This window comes from Salvelinus fontinalis, chromosome 24 (assembly GCF_029448725.1).
Source record: "Salvelinus fontinalis isolate EN_2023a chromosome 24, ASM2944872v1, whole genome shotgun sequence".
Classification (NCBI taxonomy): Eukaryota; Metazoa; Chordata; class Actinopteri; order Salmoniformes; family Salmonidae; genus Salvelinus; species Salvelinus fontinalis.
Genome location: NC_074688.1, coordinates 22,676,882 through 22,695,075, shown reverse-complemented (window position 1 = coordinate 22,695,075; position 18,194 = coordinate 22,676,882). Strand labels below are relative to the sequence as shown.

At 44.5% G+C, this 18,194-nt stretch overlaps 1 protein-coding gene across 4 annotated transcripts in view; it reads right to left on the bottom strand.

The window, feature by feature from the left end:
* Positions 1–3,180: 3,180 nt before the first annotated feature.
* Positions 3,181–18,194, bottom strand: part of LOC129822170 (rho GTPase-activating protein 32-like) — a 29,495-nt gene continuing 14,481 nt past the window's right edge. For 3 of the 4 annotated variants that reach the window (XM_055880211.1, XM_055880210.1, XM_055880213.1), the window contains 17 exons: positions 16,034–16,120; positions 15,508–15,651; positions 15,153–15,245; positions 14,876–14,998; positions 14,617–14,694; positions 14,349–14,430; positions 11,532–11,681; positions 11,311–11,413; positions 11,007–11,151; positions 10,637–10,719; positions 10,290–10,397; positions 10,030–10,175; positions 9,726–9,939; positions 7,935–8,083; positions 7,651–7,725; positions 6,770–7,486; positions 3,181–6,527 (listed from right to left, as the gene is read on the bottom strand). In XM_055880211.1, the coding sequence (XP_055736186.1) occupies positions 4,252–6,527; positions 6,770–7,486; positions 7,651–7,725; positions 7,935–8,083; positions 9,726–9,939; positions 10,030–10,175; positions 10,290–10,397; positions 10,637–10,719; positions 11,007–11,151; positions 11,311–11,413; positions 11,532–11,681; positions 14,349–14,430; positions 14,617–14,694; positions 14,876–14,998; positions 15,153–15,245; positions 15,508–15,651; positions 16,034–16,120 (4,773 nt within the window). In that variant the 3' untranslated portion in view covers positions 3,181–4,251. The remainder of the gene's footprint in view (positions 6,528–6,769; positions 7,487–7,650; positions 7,726–7,934; positions 8,084–9,725; positions 9,940–10,029; positions 10,176–10,289; positions 10,398–10,636; positions 10,720–11,006; positions 11,152–11,310; positions 11,414–11,531; positions 11,682–14,348; positions 14,431–14,616; positions 14,695–14,875; positions 14,999–15,152; positions 15,246–15,507; positions 15,652–16,033; positions 16,121–18,194) is intronic. The other variant, XM_055880212.1, reaches the window with a different exon arrangement.

The window sequence follows — 18,194 nt, the reverse complement described above, 5'->3', positions numbered from 1 at the left end:
TTCCTTCTTAATGTGTTTGAGCCAATCAGTTGTGTTGTGACAAAGTAGGGGTGGTATACAATAGACAGCACTATTTGGCAAAAGACCAATTCCATATTATGGCAAGAACAGCTCAAATCAGCAAAGAGAAACTTTGAAAGTTTTTTCAAATGCAGTCGCAAAAACCATCAAGTGCTATGATGAAACTGGCTCTCATGAGGACCGCCACGGGAAAGGAAGACCCAGAGTTACCACTGCTGCAGAGGATAAGTTCATTAGAGTTACCAGCCTCAGAAAATATAAATGCTTCACAGAGTTCAAGTAACAGACATATCTCAACATCAACTGTTCAGAGGAGACTGCATGAATCATGCCTTCATGGTCGATTGCTGCAAAGAAACCACTACTAAACGACACCAATAAGAAGAAACTTGCTTGGGCCAAGAAATAAGAGCAATGGATGGCTGCCTCCTCCATGCTTCACGGTGTGATGATGTGGGGGTGCTTTGCTGGTGACACTGTCAGTGATTTATTTAGAATTCAAGGCACACTTAACCAGCATGGCTACCTCAGCATTCTGCAGCGATACGCCATCCCATCTGGTTTGTGCTTAGTACTGCCAAAAAAGGGAGGGGCCCAGTTGAAGACGGAAGTTTACATACACTTAGGTTGGAGTCATTAAAACTAATTTTTCAACCATTCCACAAATGTCTTGTTAACAAACTATAGTTTTGGCAAGTCAGTTAGGACATCTACTTTGTGCATGAAACAAGTAATTTTTCCAACAATTGTTTACAGACAGATTATTTCACTTATAATTCACTGTATCACAATTCCAGTGGATCAAAAGTTCACATACACTAAGTTGACTGTGCCTTTAAACAGCTTGGAAAATTCCAGAAAATTATGTCATGGCTTTAGAAGCTTCTGATAGGCTAATTGACATAATTTGAGGCAATTGGAGGTGTAGCTGTGGATGTATTTCAAGGCCTAGCTTCAAACTCAGTGCCTCTTTGCTTGACATCATGGGAAAATAAAAAGAAATCAGCCAAGACCTCAGAAAAAAAATTGTAGACCTTCACAAGTCTGGTTCATCCTTGGGAGCAATATCCAAGCGCCTGAACTTCACACGTTCATCTGTACAAACAATAGTAAGCAAATATAAACACCATGGGACCACGCAGCCGTCATACCGCTCAGGAAGGAGACGCGTTCAGTCTCCTAGAGATTAACATACTTAAAAGTGCAAATCAATCCCAGAACAACAGCAAAGGACCTTGTGAAGATGCTGGAGGAAACAGGTACAAATGTATCTATATCCACAGTAAAATGAGTCCTATATCGACATAACCAGAAAGGCCACTCAACAAGAAAGAAGCCACTGCTCCAAAACCGCCATAAAAAAAGCCAGACTACGGTTTGCAACTGCACATGGGGACAAAGACCATACTTTTTGGAGAAATGTATTTTGGTCTGATGAAACAAAAATAGAACTGTTTGGCCATAATGACCATCGTTAAGTTTGGAGGAAAAAGGTTGGACGCTTGCAAGCTGAAGAACACCATCCCAACCGTGAAGTACAGGAGTGGCAGCATCATGTTGTGGGGGTGCTTTGCTGCAGGAGGGACTGGTGCACATCACAAAATAGATCAGCATCATGAGGGAGGAAAATTATGTGGATATATTGAAGCAACATCTCAAGACATTAAAGCTTGTTCGCAAATGGGTCTTCCAAATGGACAATGACCCCCAAGCATACTTCCAAAGTTGTGGCAAAATTACTTAAGGACAACAAAGTCAAGTTATTGGAGTGGCCATCACAAAGCCCCGACCACAATCCTATAGAACATTTGTGGGCAGAACTGAAAAAGCGTGTGTGAGCAAGGAGGCCTACAAACCTGACTCAGTTACACCAGCTCTGTCAGGATGAATGGGCCAAAATTCACCCAACTTAGCCCAGGCTCTGTCACAGCCGGCCGCGACTGGGAGGTCCATGGGGCGACGGGTTAGGGAGGGTTTGGCTGGTAAGGATATCCTTGTCTCATCGCGCACTAGCGACTCCTGTGGCGAGCCGGGCGCAGTGAACGCTGACCAGGTCGCTATGTGTACGGTGTTTCCTCCGTCACATTGGTGCGGCTGGCTTCCGGGTTGGATGTGCGCTGTGTTAAGAAGCAGTGCGGCTTGGTTGGGTTGTGTTTCGGAGGACGCATGGCTTTCGACCTTCGTCTATCCCGAGCCCGTACGGGAGTTGTAGAGATGAGACAAGACAGTAACTACTAACAATTGGATACCCACGAAATTGGGGAGAAAAAGTGGGTAAAAAAATATATAATAATAATTCACCTAACCTATTGTGAGAAGCTTGTGGAAGGCTACCCAAAACGATTGATCCAAGTTAAACAATTTAAAGGCAATGCTACCAAATACTAATTGAGTGTATGTAAAATTCTGACCCATTGGGAATGTGATGAAAGAAATAAAAGCTGAAATAAATCACTCTACTGTTATTCTGACATTTCACATTCATAAAATAAATTTGGTGATCCTAACTGACCTAAGACAAGGAATTTTTACCAGGATTAAATGTCAGGAATTGTGTAAAACTGAGTTTAAATATATTTGGCTAAGGTGTATGTAAACTCCGACTTCAACTGTATATTCCTTATCTGGTCATAACGCTTGCAGAGTTGGTGAATGGTAACTTAAATGGTAGCTTTCTGAGCAGAGAAGATCTCGTCATATTCATTGTCTCTCTGCCCAGATACTGGCTCAGCTCAAACCCTAACTAAACTTAGTTTGAGTGTTCGCTAATGTTCTGAGAATGTTCCCGCTTTGCTGAATGATTTATTCCTAATTTTGCACTAGCAGTTTCCTTGGATATGGATGACAGATCAACGGGAGAGGATGCATTTACTTCTTTTCAGAAGTTGTCAGTTTTGTCTATGCTAATTAGATCCTGTTTGGGAAATAAATAGTAATCTAAGGAATGAGAGATTTGATGAGAAACGGATTTAAAGTGATTATAAAAAATGTAAAAACTTGTCCTATCTCCACTAGAGATTCAGAGAAACATTTTTAGGGAACCACTTTCTCTGCAATACTGCAGTGCCCTCTGCTGCTTAAACTTCTCTGAATCTGCAAGGTAGCAAATGAACAAAATGAACAAAATGGTAAAAAAAAACATCAAATAAAGTCTGACCATTTTTCATAGTATGCTATAGATATTATTTATTTTTAATTTATATTCTAATGAAAAAACAACATTAAAATGTCTTAGCAATATCTCCTCATTTACAGAGGGTTGGGTTTGAAATAACATATTTAATGAATACAAAAGAACAAAGCAACAGTTAAAACATGGCATACCATTAAAATATCCCTACGAAGAGAGAACTAATGTCCTCTCATAATACACCACAATGTCATGAAACATCACAGCTTCCTGTTAATGTGAAAAGTGCATTGACATACACTTTCACATTTGCAGCACAAGTACACATTTGGAAGTTATTTATTCTGGTAAGATGACAGATGGACCCTAACTGTGGTCACAGTCCTCCTTGCTCCTTAATCTTTCCATGTCTGAGTGTTTTGTGAAGGTGAGAGCAGTGCCGTTGAAGAAAGGTCCTCTGTGTCTTCCACTATTGTATGAACTAAATAACACCAAAAGTGCTAATGTTACAAAACACCTTCAGTGGAGAATCAGTGGAATTGCAAAACATAAAAGTCAAGGAGCTCTATGCATGGTTCTAATTTAATAGAATTCTTAAAAAGTGCAGGTTTCTTCAGTTAGGGCGTAAATGATCTAAGTAAACTAGGCAAACAATATCACATTGGCAGTAGGCCAAATAAGACATTATATCTTAGAATATTATTGCTCATAAGATTAACAATATTTGGCAGATATTTAAAATGGTATTTTCTGTTTTTTGAACAATATTATCTCATGGACATGAAATTATAATTAACCTTTGGGCATAAAAATGATACAAAACCTTCATAAACCATTGCACAAAACAAGCTTTCAAAATCTCACCGTTACCAGTCCCATTGTAGTTAATGAGAATATAATGTACCTCTTTCTTTGCTATCTACACGTTACCAACAGTATGACCCACCCATTTGTGTCAATTCTACATTTTCTTAAAAACTGTTTATGAAGGTTTATATCTGTATGCATTTTTTCCATTTTTATAAACATCAGCATTAATCTGTTGAGTTGGCAATGTATGCCAAACTGGCCTCAGCTTCTGGTGTGATTAGAGGACTGAATCACTCAGCGTAGACTCCAGCTTCCGGCCTGAGGCCTGACTGTAGGAAGGCCCCATGGCCCCCTAGGGCCTGGGACAGCAGTCTGTGGCTGTGTGGGGTCATGCAGCCGTGGCCAGGGAATGGCCCTGGCATGGCCTTACTAGACCCTGAGGGTTTGGGCTTGGGAGCTGGGTAGTACCCCTCCAGGTTATCATAGTGAGAGGGCATGGCCTTGGTGCTCTGAGTTCTCCTGTGGGGCTGGGTGGAAAAGGACCCAGGGTGATCTGGTTCCACAGGTGATTTGACATGGTGGTAGTAACGAGGCTCTTTGATGCTTTGTGATCGTTGTCTCCTGGGGATGCTTGGTTTTAATTGGGCAGAGTAGCTATTAGCAGCGTTGCCCATCATTACTTTGTCCTGGTCACAACCTCTACTAGAACCACCCTCACCCTGCTCCATGTTCTTAACATCTAGGAGTATGGGGACGTTGCAATGCTGTGGTTGATGTCGTTGGGAGGTACCCTGCTTAGACTGGGTTCTCCTGGAGACACTCTCTCTCCTGGGAGGGACTGGTTCCTCACCTGGCCAATAACCCCTCTGGTGCCTGATGTAATCACTAGGGTCTGAAAGCTGCTGGCCAGGGGAGATTGGGGACATGGCAGGTACTTCACGTTGGCTGTCCACTCTGTCGATAGCCAGCAGGCAGGCATTACCTGGGTCTGACCTGCTTCTGGTGTGACTGATATCTCTGCCCCTGATGTCACTCTGCGGGACATGAGAATCCAGGTTCTCATAAGGAGACATGATAGGGCCCTGGGTCCTCTGCCTGGCTCTATTCTCTTGCCTGATTGGATGATAGACTAGTCTGTCACAACCCTCTGGGTGGTCCCAGGACTCGTAAATTACTCGCTCTAGATCCCTACTCTCCAAGAAGAGTTCTCTTTTTGCAGGTGGGACGTTGTTTGAAGGGCGATAGTGGTAGCCAGGATGTCCACTATCCCTAGTAGAGCGCATGGTGTATGACTGACTGTGTCGGATACGGCTCGTCCTGTAAGGGTCCACATAGTAGTAAGAATCCTCTAGAGGCGCTGCGTCTGAATGGGAGCTGTAGCGGTACTGAACGCGTCCGTTCTCAAAGTACGGCTGCAGGGGTTGGACACCTGACTGGACTAGCCTCTGGCACTCCTTTTCCTGGACAACTGGACGTTGGACATAGAACAGGATGTCTGGGGGTAGGACTTCAGTTTCTGCCAGTTGAACACAACTAGGTTGCTGGACATGGAAGGAGCGTGCCCTGCGGATGACTGGGTACCTCAGGGCTCTCTCCTCAGTCCTCTGCCATTGTCCCCTTGATCTGTGGTGGCCGCTGGAGCTGTGCTCCTCCCTGGGTTGGGGTTGACCTCTGTACTGGGGGGAGGAAGATGGGTGGTGCCGGAGGCCTAAAGTGCTGTAGCAGCTGTCAGACGTGGGTTTGTACATGCTCTTGGGCCCTGCCAGGTGGGGAGGGAGACAGCCAGGCCGAAGATGGTGAGGTCCTGCTGGATTGACCCGATGATGTCTGTACACATCTTCAGCCTCCCTCATAGCTCTCTCTTCATCAGAGCTGTACTGATGGACTAAGGACGGCAGAGGAGGACATGAAGGGATCTCCTCCACAGACCCTGGCATGGACGCCTCAGCCAGAACAGTCCGATAGTTATAGGCATTGACAGAGTCAGTGTTAGCGAGGACAGCGGCGGCTAACTGGCTCTGAATGGAGCAGACTGATTGAAAGGGAGGGGAGACCCTACCACTGAGATACAAGGAGGAAACCATCTGAGGGTGAACAGATCTCACAGCTCCCAGGGGCCTGTCTCTCCCTTCTCTTTGGTCCCTCACCTCTGTGCTGCCCTGCAGTAGAGCTCCAGCTTCTAAGGGACTGACAGTGGGAGTGAAGTTACTCATAGCCACTTGTCCCTCAGGGGCCTGTTTTCTCACATGGCTAGGGAAACGGCCACAAGGACTCTCAACTGATGTACCAGCCAAGGGTAAGAGGGGGGATGGAGAAGAGACCTTGAGGCCACCGTAATCCTGAGAGCAGGGTTGGAGGTGGAGAACAGAGGGCCGTGGGGGTCTGTCCAGGGGATGGGGGGTGTCCTGTCTCTGGAGAGGATAGGGGGGCTGGGTGCTCCTCTTCTGGGAGGTCAGAGTGGCCTTCTGGGCAGACTCAGCCAGGGCCAGGGCCAGCCTGCGGGCAGCCATCGTCAACGGAGGGTGAGGAGGGAGGACAGACACTGAATTCACAAGCCTATCTGTTCCTGGGGAGGCATAAGACAAACAATGCTGCTACAGTATGACAGGACAAACAACGCTGTGATCAGACATGAGGGGACAACACATAGAATAATACCATAAGAACTTCAGCTAACAAGGGAGCACAATAAGAACTGTACATGCCCATGTTAAACGTTGTTGCACATTAATGATACACTGTAGATTTAAAAAGGCTTTACAAATAAAATGAACAAAAATGTAATTTGTTTTTAAATGTGCCACTGACCTGGATCCTGAGGGTTTTGTGAAGCCAGGCTGTCTGTGAAAGTTGATGTGAAGCTTGGAGGGCTGGGGGGCCGGCAGGGAGCCCTGGCCTCACTCCCCTCCCCACTCACTAGTTGGGCCTCACACAGATCCAGAGGTGGAGGGGAGGAGGACTCACCACCCTGGGTGTCTGAGACACAGCGTGGGGCAGAGACACACACAGTGTGCACATCTGTTTCAACCACATTGGGGGACGTAGAGGACTTCCGTCTGAGTTTGGGGGAGACGACCTGAGACACTTTCTTTTTCTCCCCTCTTTTCCTATGGACTGGGCTGATGTCAGGGGACTGGGAGTTACTGAGGACTTTGAGGGATGAAGAGATGGGCTCTGATTCACTGGAACCCCCGACATTCTTCCTCCAGTTGACGCTTGCTTTGCGTTGAGGAGCGGATTTAGCTGTTGGTGGGCTCAGTGGGCTGCACTGGAAGGACATGGGGTCAAAGTCCAGAAAGGCCATGCCAGGGGCTGGAAGACAGAGGTCAAGGTCATCCTCCTGATGTGGAGAGGACACACCAGCTGGGTCATAGACTGGACCATCAGCACCATTATGGCCCTCCTTGGCCTGTTTGTGGTAGCGGTCGCCTTTGTCCCTGGCATCACACAGGTCATCCCTGAATGCGGTGGAGAGGGCATCGCTGGTAGAGCGTGGTCTAGGGGGGCGGTACATCTGGGGCTCCCCTAGAACAGATAGACAAATAGTATGCATTACTGTTCAGAGGCAGACTTCAACAGACAACATAAAAATAAAGGTAACAAACAAATGATTACTCTACATTTGTTTATCAAGTATTATGAAACACAGGTACTGTCAGGATTGAAAGTGTGACTGGGGGCATATTTACCTTCCACATTGTGCAAAGAGGTGAGAGATTCTTCACTTTTGGTGGAGCGCAGTGTTCCACTATCACCTCTTCCACCTGAATAATATGGAAGTACAAACTGAAGTTGAAAATAGACTTCTGAAAAAAAAACATGACTTCATCACATCACCCAAGTGGAAAAAACACCCATACATTTAACCACAGAGACATGACTGGGAAGTATTTTATAACATGGCTGTGAAGACGGTCCTTATGGTTGTGTACAGTCCTGGATGGTGACAGTGTAGTGCTGGTTAAGGCCTGACCTGGCAGCGCGATGCTCTTGATCTCATTGGGTTCGCTGGGGTGACGCTTCAGCTTGCGTTTGGAAGTCATGGAGGAGGACTTGCCCAGGTGGAAGAATGAACGCCAGCTTCCGACTGGGGACTTCTTCACCTTCCCAGGAGCCCTCTTACTATAACACAACATGCCCCGTGACTAAAGCGGAATGTACAGGGTGATCAGAGACATACAGTACCAGTCAAATGTTTGGACACCCCTACTCATTCCAGGGTATTCTTTATTTTTTACTATTTTCTACATCAAAACTACGAAATAACACATATGGAATCATGTAGTAATGAAAAGAAAGTGTTAAACAAATCTTAATATGTTATATTTGAGATTCTTCAAAGTAGCCAGCCTTTGCCTTGATGACAGCTTTGCACTCTTGGCATTCTCTCAACCAGCTTCACCTGGAATACTTTTCTAACAGTCTTGAAGGAGTTCCCACATATACTGAGCACTTGTTGGCTGCTTTTCCTTCACTCTGCGGTACAACTCATCTCAACTGGGTTGAGGTCAGGTGATTGTGGAAGCCAGATAATCTGATGCAGCATTCAATCAGTCTCCTTGGTCAAATAGCCCTTACACAGCCTGGAAGTGTGTTTTTAGTCATTGCCCTGTTGAAAAACAAATAATAGTCCCACTAAGCATAAACCAAATGGGATGGTGTATGGCTGCAGAATGCTGTGGTAGCCATGCTGGTAAAGTGTGCCTTGAATTCTAAATAAATCACTGATAGTGTCACCAGCAAAGCACCCACACACCATCACACCTCCATGCTTCACGGTGGGAACCACACATGGAGATCATCTGTTCAGCTACTCTGCATCTCACAAAGCCACAGCGGTTAGAACCAAAAATCTGAAATTTGGACTCAGACCAAAAGATTTCCATTGGTCTAATGTCCGTTACTCGTGATTCTTGGCCCAAGCAAGTGTCTTCTTCTTCTTGGTGTCCTTTAGTAGTGGTTCTTTGCAGCAATTTGACCATGAAGGCCTGATTCACACAGTCTCCTCTGAACAGTTCATGTTGAGATGTATCTGTTACTTGAACTCTGATGTATCTGTTACTTGGGCTGCAATTTCTGAGGCTGGCAGCAGATGTAACTCTGGGTCTTCCTTTTCTGTGGCGGCCAGTTTCATCATAGCACTTGGTTTTTGGACTGAACTTGAAGAAACTTTCAAAGTTCTTGAAATGTTCCAGATTGACTGACATTCACATCTTTATTAAGTAATGATGGACTGTAATTTCCCTTTGCTAATTTGAGCTGTTCTTGCCATAATATGGACTTGGTCTTTTACCAAATAGGGCTATCTTCTGTATACCACCCCTACCTTGTCACAACACAACTGACTGGCTCAAACGCATTAAGAAGGAAAGAAAATCCACAAGAACTTTTAACAAGGCCCACCTGTTAATGGAAATGCATTCCAGGTGACTACTTCATGAAGCTGGTTGAGAGAATGCCAAGAGTTGCAAAGCTGTCATCAAGGCAAATGGTGGCTACTTTGAAGAATCTCAAATATAAAATATATTTAGATTTTTTTGGTTATTGGTTATTTGGTTAACACTTTTTTGGTTATTACAAGATTCCATATGTGTTATTTCATAGTTGATGTCTTCACTATTATTCTAAAATACAGAAAATATAAAAAATTAAGATAACCCTGGAATGAGTAGGTGTCCAAACTTTTGACTGGTACTGTACATGGTTTATACAACTACAACGTACTGTAGGCTACTAGTTTCTAGAAGCACCAACAACAACCTACCTCTCAGTGGGGAGCTCAATGACTGTGTGGAACTTGCCCATCAGTGCCCCGGGTCCCTCCCCCACCTCGATGTACTCGCTGTGGGACAGAATTGGAGTAGTAACAGGGGAGCCCAGCTGGGCCTGGGTACGGGCCTGGGCTTCCTCCAGAGACAGGAGCTTAGTGGAGGGAGAGCACACCAGCAGAGACTTGGGCCTGGATAGGGTACTGGTACCTGGGAGCAGAGGGAGCAATGTTTTTGAACTTGCCATAATGTCCTCACAACTTCCCTATAATGATTGCCTAAACCAGAGTAATGCTGTACCTGTGCTCTCCCGGATGAGGGCGTTGAGTTTGGGGCTGAAGAGTGCCTCTGTGTTGTTCAGAATGAACTCCACCACCACTGACTGGATACGCACCTCCATGAAGGCTGCTGTTCCACTAAAACAGGCCGACTCAATCTGCTTGGACCTGAAACAGTTATATCCTATTCAACTTCATGGCCAGTCATAACCAGTTACAAAACAGTGTATATTCGCAGTAAATACTAATGACAGTGTTGGTTGTTGGAATGTTACAATATACCTAAGCAGGTTGGGAGCCCAGACGATGGCCAGGTTCTTGGTGTGCATGTTGGTAATAGGGCTGAAGGTGGCTAGTTGGGACAAATGTCTCATGAGGAATTCCAGAGTCCTACAGCACAGACCAGAGACTATTACAGATCAGGTAGAACACAGACATGTGGAATACACCCTTCTTTACCGTCAGCTTACGATACCAAGACTTTGACTGTTCAATGCTCTCTGTTAGCCAACAGATGGCGCTTTAGCACCTACAGTTCAGTGGCGACTTTATATACCGCTGTAGTGAATACAGAAGAAGCAGTATTGCAGAAGCCATTTGGGTGTGCTGTGAGTTCATCTCCAACTGACCTGTAGTGAGGAGGAGGAAGCTGCTGGATGACGTTGTGGATCTTCACCAGCCTCTCCTCATCAGTAGCTGCAGACACAGCCTCCTGTGGAGGGAGGGAACACCGGAGGTCCACACAGAGAGAGCCTCAGAACTAGGCCAGCAGGAGCTTTCTGTCCTTTACTGTTGTTTCCCCTGTTTACGGTTATCTTCAATACACCACACTGTGCTACGAGGATTTTTTCTGATTAAGAATTCTACCCCTTATGTATTAGTACAGTATGTCCCTTGGTTTATTACAAGATGACTATATTATTAAGAATATCTCCTCCACTATTCTTTTCCCAATCAGCCCCCCATCTCTCCCCTAAGTACCAGTATTCTGCTACTTACTGAGAATCTCTCATAGAGCTGGTAGGTGAGCAGAGGGTTGGGCAGCTCTCTGAAGTACAGTTTACACAGAGACCCTACGGAGTGGATATCCTGCTTGAAGACATCTCTACTGAGGTCTGGTATCTGCTCCGAGTCAAACTCATGTCTGTGGAAACAGAGAAGACACTGGTTAACGCTCAACATCAGACCATCACGTACAGTCAACACGCTAAAAGTCTGTAAGCAGTACTGACATGATGATTGAATCTCAATTTTTTTCAAAGATGTTGTACATTATTTAATGCTAAGTGAAGCAAGGATTTACCTCAGTTTCTGGATGTTGGAGGAGATCCCGGAGAGTCTGTACATCCCATCCACGACACCATGTCTCTCAATAAACTCAGTACAGCATTTGATCACCTGGGGGACTGGAGAAAGGGCCATCAACACAGTAACATCCAAAAGATTTTAACAACAAAGACTGAGAAGACTGCCATTGTCTATACAGTGCTAACTATAGAGAGATAAGGTTAATGGGAGACTGACCATCATGTCCTGAGTTGAGGAGGTGCTCCCCCAGGTCACAGCCAAACACCCTCTCCCTGAGGATCCCACGCTGCCTCAGCTTCTGGGGGGGTGGACGGGACTTCATGAAGCTCCTCAGGAACGTCACCAGCTTTCCGTGCTTCTTACAAACTGATAGACACAAACTGAATTAATTTAATTTAGTTTTTGGGTTGTAAATAAAACAATAACTGTTCATTTGAATCCCAGTGGATAACACTTGAAAGTATGAATAAAAACACTTAAGCCCAAAGTGGTCCTCTCTTCAGAGTCAACCCATATAACACTTACACACACACAGTGCATTCGGAAAGTATCCAGACTTTTTCCACATTTTGTTATGTTACAGCCTTTTTCTAAAATTGATTACATTGTTTTTTCCCCCTCAATCTACACACAAAACCCCATAATGACAAAGCAAAAACAGATTTAGATTTTTTTTCAAATTATTAAAAATAAAAAAACAGTACCAGTCAAAAGTTTGGACACACCTACTCATTCAAGGATTTATCTTTATTTATACTATTTTCTACATTGTAGAATAATAGTGAAGACATCAAAACTATGAAATAACACATATGAAATCATGTAGTAACCAAAAAAAAGTGTTAAACAAATCTAAATATATTTTATTCTACTCTGTGTCAAAATGCGGTTGTAAACAAAAAGGTCAAATTTGGACTCAGACCAAAAGGACAGATTTCCACCGGTCTAATGTCCATCGCTCCTCTTTCTTGACCCAAGCCAGTCTCTTCTTCTTATTGGGGTCCTTTAGCAGTGGTTTCTTTGCAGCAATTCCACCATGAAAGCCTGATTCATGTAGTCTCCTCTGAACAGTTGATGTTGAGATGTCTGTTACTTGAACTCTGTGAAGCATTTATTAGGGCTGCAATTTCAGAGGCTGGAAACTCTAATGAACTTATCCTCTGCAGCAGAGGTAACTCTGGGTCTTCCTTTCCTGTGGCGGTCCTCAAGAGAGCCAGTTCCATCATAGCGCTTGATGGTTTTTGCGTCTGCACTTGACTGACCTTCATGTCTTGAAGTAATGATGGACTGTCGTTTCTCTTTGCATATTTGAGCTGTTCTTGACATAATATGTACTTGGTCTTTTACCAAATAGGGCTATCTTCGGTATACCACCCCTACCTTGTCACAACACAACTGATTGGCTCAAACGCATTAAGAAAGAAAGAAATTCCACAAATTAACATGGCGCACCTGTTAATTGAAATGCATTCCAGGTGACTAACTCATGAAGCTGGTTGAGAGAATGCCAAGTGTGTGTAAAGCTGTCATCAAGACAAAGGGTGGCTACTTTGAAAAATCTCAAATATAGAATATATTTTGATTTGTTTAACCCTTTTTGGTTACTACATGATTCCATGTGTTATTTCATAGTTTTGATGTCTTTACTATTATTCTACAATGTAGAAAATAGTACAAATAAAGAAAAACCCTTGAATGAGTAGGTGTGTCCAAATTTTTGACTGGTACTGTAATTATTCAGACCCTTTACTCAGTACCTTGTTGAAGCACCTTTGGCAGCGATTACAGCCTCGAGTCTTCTTGGGTATAACACTACAAGCTTGGCACACCTGTATTTGGGGAGTTTCTCCCATTCTTCTCTGCAGATCCTCTCAAGCTCTGTCAGGTTGGATAGGGAGCGTCCCTGCACAGCCATTTTCAGGTCTCTCCAGAGATTTTCGATCGGGTTCAAGTCCGGGCTCTGGCTGGGCCCCTCAAGGACATTCAGAGACTTGTCCCGAAGCGACTCCTGCATTGTCTTAGCTGTGTGCTTAGGGTCGTTGTCCTGCTGGAAGGTGAACCTTCGCCCCAGTTTTGAGTTCTTGAGAGCTCTGGAGCAGGTTTTCATCAAGGATATCTCTGTACTTTGCTCCGTTCATCTTTCCCTTGATCCTGATAAGTCTCCAAGTCTCTGCCGCTGAAAAACATCCTCACAGCATGATGCTGCCACCACCATGCTTCATGGTAGGGATGGTGCCAGGTTTCCTCCAGACATGACACTTGGCATTCAGGCCAAAGAGTTCAATCTTGGTTTCATCAGACCAGAGAATCTTGTTTCTCATGGTCAGAGTCTTTAGGTGCCTTTTGGCAAACTCCAAGCTGGCTGTCACTCCTTTTACTGAGGAGTGGCTTCCGTATGGCCACTCTACCATAAAGGTCTGATTGGTGGAGTGCTGCAGAGATGGGAGAACCTTCCAGAAGGACAACCATCTCCACAGAGGAACTCTGGAGCTCTGTCAGAGTGACCATCGGGTTCTTGGTCACCTCCCTGACCAAGACCCTTCTCCCCCGATTGCTCAGTATGGCCGAGCGGCCAGCTCTAGGAAGAGTCTTGGTGGTTCCAAACTTCTTCCATTTAAGAATTATGGAGGTCACTTTGTTCTCGGGACCTTGAATGCTGCAGACATTTTTTGTTACCCTTCCCCAGATCTATGCCTTGACACAATCCTGTCTCGGAGATCTACGGACAATTCCTTCGACCTCATGGCTTGGTTTCTGCTCTGACAAGCACTGTCAACTGTGGGACCTTATATAGACAGGTGTGTGCCTTTCCAAATCATGTCCAATCAATTGAATTTACCACAGGTGGACTCAAATCAAGTTGTAGAAACATCAAGGATGATCAATGGAAACAGGATGCACCTGAGTCTCATAGCAAAAGGTCTGAATACTTATGGAAGTAAAGTATCATTAAAAAAATATATACATAAAAAATATATATATGTTTTCACTTTGTCATTATGGGGTATTGTGTGTAGATTGAGGCCACAGTACCTGGTTTTGGCACAGAGCTGGACACACAGGGGGGAACCCTGTCACTGATCAGCTCCACACAGTCACAGGGGAAGAAGCCAACCTGCACAGAGAGAAACATAAGGAGGAAAAGTAACTCTCCTGCGCTGTTTATGCACCAGATACGATCTAAGGAAGAGTAAGTGATAGTAACCTCCATGTACAGTAGGGTGTGGGATACAGAAAATGAGTCACTAGTATGAAGGGACAGACAAAGCTGTTTAAGTCAGACTTATTTGAGGGGTTTTACCTGAAAACCATGCTTCCCTCTCCACCAGCCAGTGTCCTCTTTAGGAGGCATGTCAATAACTGACACAATGTCCCCTACCTAGAACAGGGACGACACAGAAAAAACAACAGAGAGTATAGTAGATTGAGTGGGTTTAAAAACATCAACAACCACGGCAGAATGTGTACAAATATCCTAGTGAATGTATCCCCATATTTTCCCACTGTTCCCTAAACCCGTGCCCCTTCCTGTCCTATCACAAGATGCCCAGACGGGTCACCTCAAAGGTCAGCTCGTCTGTAGCCTGGGCAATGTAGCGTTTGATGACGTGGGCCGCGGCGATGGCGGGAACATTGATGGAGGACTCCTCAGCTACCAGCATGTGGTTGCCCTTGTTATCAATCTGAGAGACAAAAACACAGGCTGATGGAATACAAAATACTAAAAAAACGACATAACGGAGTTTAGCAAAGACATCAAATGGATCTATTACGATCTATGGAAAATTGAATTCTGCATGAAGTCTAATTGAATAAAGAGAAACATGAGTAGCTCACCTCAATCCATGTCAGCACTGGACCACAGTTGATCTTGTTGTCAGCGATGGCTGAGAGACGGGACAGGTAGGCCGCCAACATCTTGGTTATTTCCTGAGAATAGAGCCAGCGGGAATGAGTTAGGTTGAACGCAAAGCCAGGGGAGATACCTGATGTAATGTAACTATGACTGTGGAAGTGTCCCTAATGGCACTCTATTCCCTAATTAGTCCACTAGTTTTGACCAGTTTCCTGTGCACTGTTCAAAAGTAGTACACTATTTAGGGAATGGGGTGTCATTTTGGGATACAACCGGTCTCATTCACAGCAGATAGTATAATATTGCCAGTAGTAAGATTTAGTCCTGTTGACTGACCTCTACCTCTACTGTGTCTTTCAGAGAGTCAATGCGGGGCAGCTCAGAGAGTTTAGAAAAGCGTCTGTCATAGATACAAAGGTGGAGGTGTTTGTCCAGCACACGGAAGTCTTCATAGGAGCGCTTCACCAGCCAGCTCAGACTCTGAGACACAAACAGAGACAGTGAGCCTGAAATGAGACCAGACTGATAAAAAAAGTGAAGGAATCTCAGATAAAGCTACTGTACAAAGGCACAAAATGGATTATCCCAGCCTGTCTCAAACCTCTCCTCCTGGACCTGTAGCCATTCCATGTATTTGATCTAGTCCAGAGCTAGCAAACCTTGTTCAACTAATCATCAAGCCCTCGACTACTTGAATCAGGTGTGCTAGTTCATGGCTACAACTAAATTGTGAAACGTCTGGGGGTCCCGAGAGGGTTGAGAAACACTGGATTATCCTACCCCCTTAGATATGAGTATCATTCTTCAGATAAAATGTTCTATGGGTCAGAAACTAGGGCCTAGCCCTCAAGCTCCATTATACCTGGCAGCAGATCTGAACCACGAAGAGTGGCTCCTTGGAGTCCAGACCAGCCTTCTTCCCCTCAGTCTGCTCCTCTGCAAAGGACAGCTGCAGGGGAATGGGTACAGAGAGATTAAAATAGTGAGGGCCACCACACTCTAAATAATGTAGGAGTTTAATACAGCAACCTCTTTCTGTTTCTGAACTAGTGTGAAAGTAGAACATACACCAAATTCATGTTCGGTCACTTAGCTCACTCTCCAAACTCTATCAGTGATGGACAGTAGAGCCAACTGGGTAACACTATCACGGTTAGAAATTGGTTAGTTTGTCATGACCAGAAACATCTCAAATCTAATTGTATTATCTACATAATATATCAAAAAGAAGAGGCCCCTTTAAAAAATGTGTTGAGGTCCTTTGGTCTTGAGAGCTGCTGACTTCATGTACAATAAGAAAGAACTCTTAAGAAAGTGTGAATGTGCATTTTCAACACCGTGACACTGAGCCCTTGACATATGTTTTTCAACCCAAAAAAGAATGCAGTATATGAATAATATATAAGCAATTGAGAACCCCTTCAGCGTTTGAGAGGCTATGGAAATGTACCAAACCCCCCCCCCATATAACTCCATAAACTCCTATACCAAGGGGAGATCAAAGCCTCAGGAATAGTAAGGGGTATACAATGATATCAAATACAGACATAACTTCAAAGGCCTGCAAGGCAGGGGAGGTTTTGGTTATTTAGAACAGTGAACGGCTAATCTAGATACACTAGAGTTGCCCAACACAATATGACCTAGTTACCCATCACTGCTCAATAACATGGTAAACCACAGCTCCTTCATACACGTAGCTATACAGAGAGTAACGAATCAATGCAAAATACCTTATTACAAAGCAAACATTTGAAATAGAATAGAAAATAATCAATGTTGTTTGAAGGATGTCAACTATTAATACAGGCTGGAAGAATAATCATTAGTCAATGAGTGAATTAAACAATAACATTAACTACGGTCATGTAGATGGAAAGATGGACGGTTGGCATGATAAGACAACAAGCATGAATCAATGATGATTAACAATATGTCAAGAGGATGTCTGGACAGAGAAACAGTCACATGGAGCGGAGTCATTTAACACTGCAAACTAAACTGAGTAAATTTAGTGTCTTACTTATGTTTTGTTTACGCTCTTTCTATCCCCCAACTCTTTTTACCAACGCATTTTAGCCAAGCAACTAATACTGACAACCTCACACGGCGCAGCACAAATCCCTAAATAGAAACATGCCTGCAGTCATTAACTATTAATACACACATCTGGACCCAGAAACAGAAATGAATACACAATCGCATACTGGTACCTGCCAGTGCAGGCTCCTAACTGGTCCTCAGCTTTTAAGTCAGGTTACAACACAGCTGGATGTCTCTCAGACAATGTTCAACTGCAGTCCTGTGTCTCCAGATAGAAGTCACTAAGCTGAACCCTTAGCTTCCTACCACTGGCTGGTGGATTTAGGACAGAGGAAAAGCATGGAGTTGCCTCTGGATTGAGCAGCGTTAAACAGATGCTGGTTGCTTTCATCTGTCCCTTAGGTTAAATTAAAATGCTCCCCTTCAGTCTGCCCTTCGCCATGAGGTGGATCCACAACATGCTTTCACTGTTTAATTACACCTTAATAGCAGAGAATAGAAATAGGGGAAGCATCCCGATGTTTCTCTCTCCCTTGGTTCCGCCCATTCCCTCCTCATCTCAATCTCCCTCCCTCCCACTCTCCTTCCTTCCCTCCCTCTACCTTCCCTCATCCTCTCATGACAAATGAGCTCTACAGTATATAGGCTAAACCAAAGCAGTTAGCGCACAACCATACGTAAGCCTGGCACAGAGAGAGGTGCAGGAGGACACAGACCACCCAGGCATTTCCATTTCAAATGATGCTTCTGTTAAAGATGGAAGTAATCTCGGGCAGAATCGACCCAATCCGCTGTATTTGTTTCAGAGGCTGCTGTCCTCATGTTGTCATTCTGCCTGAGACCTGATCTGTCATATCCCTGCTGGTCTTGTGTGTGAGTTCTAGGATGAGTCTAGTCATGAGATCCACCACAGGGACAATGTTTTGACACTCCCTCTAATCTGTCAGCCCACCCTCTTAGGGGGAAGTCAGCATGTAACT